General features: G+C 36.5%; 2 protein-coding genes across 2 annotated transcripts in view; both read left to right on the top strand.

The window, feature by feature from the left end:
* LOC103462590 (tropomyosin alpha-1 chain-like) overlaps nucleotides 1-2,833 on the top strand; it is a 10,401-nt gene extending 7,568 nt beyond the window's left edge. Inside the window, exon 9 of the mRNA XM_008405479.2 lies at nucleotides 2,407-2,833. Coding sequence (XP_008403701.1) covers nucleotides 2,407-2,489 — 83 coding nt within the window. The 3' untranslated portion in view covers nucleotides 2,490-2,833. The remainder of the gene's footprint in view (nucleotides 1-2,406) is intronic.
* A 1,988-nt stretch (nucleotides 2,834-4,821) lies between these two features.
* fbxo22 (F-box protein 22) overlaps nucleotides 4,822-6,259 on the top strand; it is an 8,803-nt gene continuing 7,365 nt past the window's right edge. Inside the window, exons 1-2 of the mRNA XM_008405489.2 lie at nucleotides 4,822-5,035; nucleotides 5,274-5,406. Of these exons, the coding sequence (XP_008403711.1) occupies nucleotides 4,905-5,035; nucleotides 5,274-5,406 (264 nt within the window). The 5' untranslated portion in view covers nucleotides 4,822-4,904. The remainder of the gene's footprint in view (nucleotides 5,036-5,273; nucleotides 5,407-6,259) is intronic.

Genomic DNA, 6,259 nt, shown 5'->3' with positions numbered 1-6,259 from the left:
TCTGTTCTTTTGTGTTTTCACAGCTAAACCTTTTCACTCTTCACTGTGGAAGCTTGTCGATCATCATTTCACTCCTCCGCAGCTCAGCCCGACTTTCTGTATCTTTTTTTTTTTTGCCTATTTCTTTATTGCCCTGCCAGGACTGCACACTGGGCTTTTGCTGCCAGCAGCCCTTGTTCCATGTCTTATACAGATTTTTGAGCCATATTGCATTCTGTAAAATAAACACTCTTTCATCATCTATGTCTATGATCCATCTTTCCCTTTTCTTCATTTGTCTTTTTTTTTGTCTTCACTGTTTAATTTTGATAGCTTTTAAATAAACTCTGTAGCTCCTTCCCTATTTGCTGTTCATTTCTGTTTATCATTGGTTTGACTATTGAAGTAAATGGAGCCTTTTTAACACCATCAGCCGTTTCCAGTTTGTGTTCAGAAGTTGCTGAATTCTGAGAAGAAAATGAGAAGTTCAGTTAAAAAGAGAGCTTTAACATCATATTAAGCCAGTTGATGTTAAAAAAATAGTTCAAGTAGTTAGATGTTGCGTTAAGACGTTATATGTGCCGTTTATTGCTTGATGAATGTGGAAGTTTTAACCCACCAAGTAATCAAGAGATTGCTCAGACTGTCAAGCGTGTGTGAGGTTTGGTGTACTGCTGCAGGTCATTCAACATTTTTAACCAAACAACCTGGTCGTACAGTTGAACTTGGCAATTCTTTGCAAGCAAGACCAACTCTTAAGTTTGACTGGTGGTTTGGGTTAGTGAGTGGAATATCATGGGGCCAAGAAAAAAACCTATGTATTGGAAAGTCTCAAGATTTTACTGTTTGTTAAAAAGAAAATCCCATTAGAGGTATACATCATCATTAGAGGTATACATCATCATTAGAGGTATACATCATTTAATCAGTTGTGGGGGGAAAAAAAAGACTAAGCAATTCATAAAGTCTGTAGTTTACCAGGACAAAACTAACAGTTTTTTACCCACATTTCTCCACTAACTTTGTCTTTATGTACTAACTTGTCTTCTGTCTCTTTCYCYTTTTCYCTTACTGCTTTCTGACTGTCAAGATCATCTATACAAGCAGCTTGATAAAAACCGTCTTCTGACCAATGAACTGAGAGTAGCTTTAAATGAGGCCTAACCTGGAAAGGGTTTGCTTTATGCTAGCACTTTTTTTTATGACAACGTAATCCAAGAGCATTGTGGATTTGTTAGATTAAGCAGGTAGAGATTCACATCTACTCCACAGAAATATAATCAAATTGTACATATTGATGTATACTCGGATGTTAAAGATGGGGTATCAGAAAGTAATCATGGTGTTTCGTGTTTGTTTTTTTTTTTGTCACTGAATTGGTGAGTTAAGTTTATTTTACTGCAGGTTTGACTCGCTCAGCCTTATAGCTACTGGAGTAGTTACTTCTACATGTAGCGTTTCACAAGCCCCAAAACAAGTGAGACTTGTTTTGGGGCTTGTGGTTCTAAATAAGAGAATCGGTAAGATTTGCAATTCACCTCCAGACTGGGGTCTTAAAAATAAATAACACCAAGTAGTGTTTCTCCAATAGATTAACCTATTTAGATGTGTAAAACCCCTCGTTTAAATTTGTGACGAATGACTAACTTGGTTAAGTTAATTCATATCTAATATTGGAGATAAAAATGTTCTCTTTTGATCTCTAACTACAAAAAGTCAGCTGAGACCAGATTCTTTGGGTAACGGAAGGTGAACATCTAAGTTGAATTATTTCATAGTTAAAAGAACTCCAGTGTGTAGTAAAAAGGATGAACAYGTTCAAAATATAACAATGTAGTTTAAGACCCTTTGTGGAAAACTGGACTGACTTTGAGTACTAAAATTAAGATTATTAAATTTAAGACCACACAGAAACCTTGGTTAATACATTTCAACCTTTTTTTTTTTTTAAACGCAATGATTTGTTATACAGTAAAGAAATTAAGTTTCAATTTCTGCTTGATTTTAGACCGAGAGGCTGAAGKGGCATTTCAGCTGTAATAGATTTGTTTCAAAACCTAATCTAAAAGAAAATGATTTGAAGTTATAATTTTTAAGATGTTGAGCACTGTAATAGTCCCACTAAATGCATTGGAGTCTAGACTTCWTCTCCGTCAATAGCTTGAGATAAACCTTGTCAAATGTTTATCATTAATTTGGGTTTCTGGTGCTAGTTCACAGCATGAAGCTTTTCAGATGTACTTGGTGAACACTTAATATGGGGACTGAGGGAGGAGAGGTGAAATTGATTTAGATTTTTTTTGGTACATCAGCATGTTTTGTTTTTTTTTTTTTTTTTTTTTTTTTTGTCCACCAGAACCTCATCAATGTATATTCTCTGCACTGTTTATCTAATGGTCCTAAACTGATATAATGCTGTATTGACAGACAAACTCAGACGTGTTAAAGAAGAGGGCCTGAGCATTAAGCAGATGATGGATCAGACCCTACTGGAGATGGTTAATATTTGACCCAGCTCTGTTCCTTTCCACTACCTGACTTCACATGTTCTAAACGACCGACTCCCACATGCTGCTGCTGCTACGGTGGACACGTGGGTCTGTGTTTAGCTGTACCTCTGGCATTGTCGACTACAGGACACAAACTCTGTATGAAGTAGCAGAAAAGGCATTGAGCTCCAGCTCAGCTACACTGTTTATATTGCACGCTCTGTTCAAGTTCACTGTACACGTCCAATGGTTTACATATGTGTTGGGACTTTGCACTTTTGATGATGAAAATACTGCACATTGTCTTTATGAATGAAGCCATAATTTAAGCCAAGCCTGTATAAAAGGGACTTTTATTATCTGTACTTTTGTAAGATCATGTATGTGTTTTTTTTGTTAAACTTTCATTCAATGTCTGATCTTTTTCCTTCTGAAGTTTAAGTACTTCAGCTATGTGAAGCAAACACTTGTGCTCTGTACCATTTCTAACATTTTCTCCCGTGAAAGCTAATTTGCTTGTTTTCCCAGACATTTTTATCTTGGAAATGTATGAATAAAAGATTAAACTAGATCTTGTTTTAATTTTTATGTTCCTTGACTAAAAAAAAAAAGACATGACAACTAGAAAATGTATGTGATGTTACAGCCACAAGCTTCATTGGCCTTTTTTTGGGGGGGGGGACTTTGTGATGGACCAAAATATAAAAACTTAATTGTAAAGAGCGATGAATTGTTTTTCAATTTAAAATTAACAGAGGTTTAGTTGTTTGAAAACTTTAGCAGTTCTTATGCAGTCTGACAGATGTTTACCTTGACAATTTCTTTACAGTTTGAATAAGGAGGAAAAAAATGTTTTATTGCAGTTTGCTTATACCCAGGCGTTTCCTCGAAAGGACTTTCAGGAAAAGTCTTTTGTCCTTTAGTTTTTTAAAGGACAAATGTCTAAACACAACTTTAAATTTATTACGCGTTTCATCTTTAGTTTGCCAAATCCCAAATTTTTATCTTTTTACCCATCTTTTTTTTTTTTTTTTTTTTTATCTTGCTGACTGCATGCATACACATTCAGATCCCCCCCCTGAAACCATTTTGACATTTAAAATTTTAAACCTGAAATTCTTGTGAAACTGAGTTTCACAAGAATTTCTGTAGTCTTTAGTTTCTGGTTTAAAAAGCTGAACATTACACTAAATGTTTTTATTTTTTAGACCTTTTATAATTCAAAGTTCACAATCTGCTCTGAATTTTGCATTTATTCTAGAATATCTCAATCCTAATTTGTYAAATACATTTGATACACGAAATGGAGTTGGCTTAAGTTCATTACRTATGCCAGAAACTAAAACGRCTACAAATTAAAGCTAYAAATCTCATTCTGAAAAATGGATGACAGATATGCGGCTGATTTTAAGCTTGAGGCATTGTAATGTACGAGTATTACTCTGAAAGACTGTTCCCGCAAGTGTAGCATTTACCTCATTTCACATCTTTGCAGACTCCCTTCTCTTCCCAGACACAACTAACTTGTCTGGTCAAAATTTTACTCCACCTGAGCTATGGGTTTTCTGAACTTCCTCCAGAGTAACCATGGGCCTCCTGGCTGAATTTATTATAATCTCTTTTAACAGCATGTCAGATTAGGTGACGGCCATGTCTTGATTTTAATTTATTTTGTACCATGCTTTTTTCCAGATGTAGTCAACAATACCACTCAAAGAAATGAGATACCAAAAGCTTCAGATATTGTTTCATGATCTTACCTTGCTTTAAATGTCTCAATAGCTGAATCTCTGGCTTGAGTTAGTCTTCGGGATGGAGTTTATTCGTTCATGTTCTCTAACAAATCTCTGAGCCCTTTGTAGACCTAATGCAATTACACTCAGATGGACTCTTGCCTAGTAATAAGGTGACTGTTTGCACTGGATTTTATTTAGAGGTAGTAGCTAGAGGCATGTCATGCTTTTCTGATTTTATATGTAAAAACATCAGTTATGTATTTTCCTTGTATCAAACAGTTGTCCTGTGGTGCAGGACAGAAAAGATGTCTGATTTCTGGTTGTGAAATGATAAAGGGACAAGTTTTGAGTGAACATTTTGACAGACAYGTGTAAAGTCATAACACTCCATTGCCAWTGTGCAAATGAAAGTTCATAGCTTACAATGTATATTTAGTCAACATGTTGAAATGTCCTGCAAAATACAAGAGGAATGATATATCCTAATAAAGTATTTGGGTAGAAGTAAGAACAGTAACATAACTTTTAAAATTGTGACACTAGTCTTCCTGATGTTGAGTGGATGGAAAAAGCTTGTGCGTTTTACCCTCCGCGCCGCTTGGGGCAGTATTGTAAATTTACAAGAGGGTTCAACAGCTGTGGAAGTGCAGAGGTAAAAGTTCCTAGCTGTTCTGTATGAYCCACCATCGGATATTGAAATATGAGTGAAAACCTGGATTTTTGCGAACCTTTTCAAGACAGCAAGGCTGCATATGTGCTCAACAATGTCGCCGAAGTGGTTGAGAGAGTTCTCATGTTCATACCAACCAAATCGCTTCTGCAGGTCGCCAGGTAATGGGAAATGTTTACAAGCTAAACGGTCATCTTGGCTAGCCATAACGTCTACTGAATAAAAAAATTGAAAATATTTCTTTAAAAAAAGTAAGCTGGAGAGTAACCTAAAAGAAAAATCGGTAGTTGGTTATTAAAGTGAAACATTGCATGCTTGGATTGTAAGCAGAGAAGCGTATTCTCTTTGATTGTGTGTGGTTTTGGTTGGGCAGTAGGTGAATGTGTGTGTCCTTGTTAGTGTGTGCAGATTGTGGAGGAACTGTGCCCGCAGAGTGCTTCGGACTCAGCAGCATCTGACCTGGGTGTCCGCCTCTGGACCCTCCACCACAGAGCTTCACTCTTTCTGCAGCATCCTGGCTGAAGAAGTGGAGGTAAATCGCAAAACTGAAAACCGTCAAAAGTGTGGCTAGAGATAAACGGAAAAGGAGAAGCAGAGGAGAAACAACCACTCGGAAAGGACCTTTTTTGTCGGGTTAAAATAAATCACACGGTRGTAGAAGCTATGTTGCTCCTTAACTTCGTTAATGTCCAGGTGTATCATTAAATTAGAATAATCATCGGTAAATTAATTTCAGCAATTCAGAAAGTGAAACTCAATTGCGCACAGTGTGACGTATGACGTTTATTTTGGTTATTTTCATAATTATGGCTTACCGGAAATGACAACCCCAAATGCACTTTATCAGAAAACTTAATGTTTATTTAGACCAATCAAAAATGGGGTTCTTAAAGGTAAAATGTCGTTTTGCTGAAACGTATAGCCATACAGTATATGCACTAAATGTTGGGTTGGAGCTCTATTGGTGCAACATAGTTAGTAGATCTTGGGTTTAAGGAATCCCAGGTTGCTTTAAAGTTGCATTCAGCTTCTCTGCATTGATGCTTCTGATGTTTCTCATCTTCCTCTCAACAATAGACCAACTCCATTGGGTGTTTTGGCCATCTCCATGTGTTTGGTAAAGAAATGTCAAGTCTGCAGTCTTCCTCATGATTGAACTTCAGTCACTAAGACTCACTATCTTGTAACTTTTAGATTCATTCCTGTTCCAACTTGCAACACCTTGACATATTGAAACCTCCTCAACATATCAAGTTCTGCAGAGGTGCCCTAATGTAACTGAGTGAAGTTGATTGATGATGCTGCCTTTCAGCTATAATTGCTTCAAGCATCCCAACATTATTCATCAGTTTGATAGTAAGTGCTTTAACATGTTCAATTTCTCT

This window comes from Poecilia reticulata, linkage group LG3 (genome assembly GCF_000633615.1).
Source record: "Poecilia reticulata strain Guanapo linkage group LG3, Guppy_female_1.0+MT, whole genome shotgun sequence".
NCBI classification, from domain to species: Eukaryota; Metazoa; Chordata; class Actinopteri; order Cyprinodontiformes; family Poeciliidae; genus Poecilia; species Poecilia reticulata.
The sequence above is the reverse complement of the archived record's forward strand: the minus strand, read 5'-3'. Positions and strand labels throughout refer to the sequence as shown.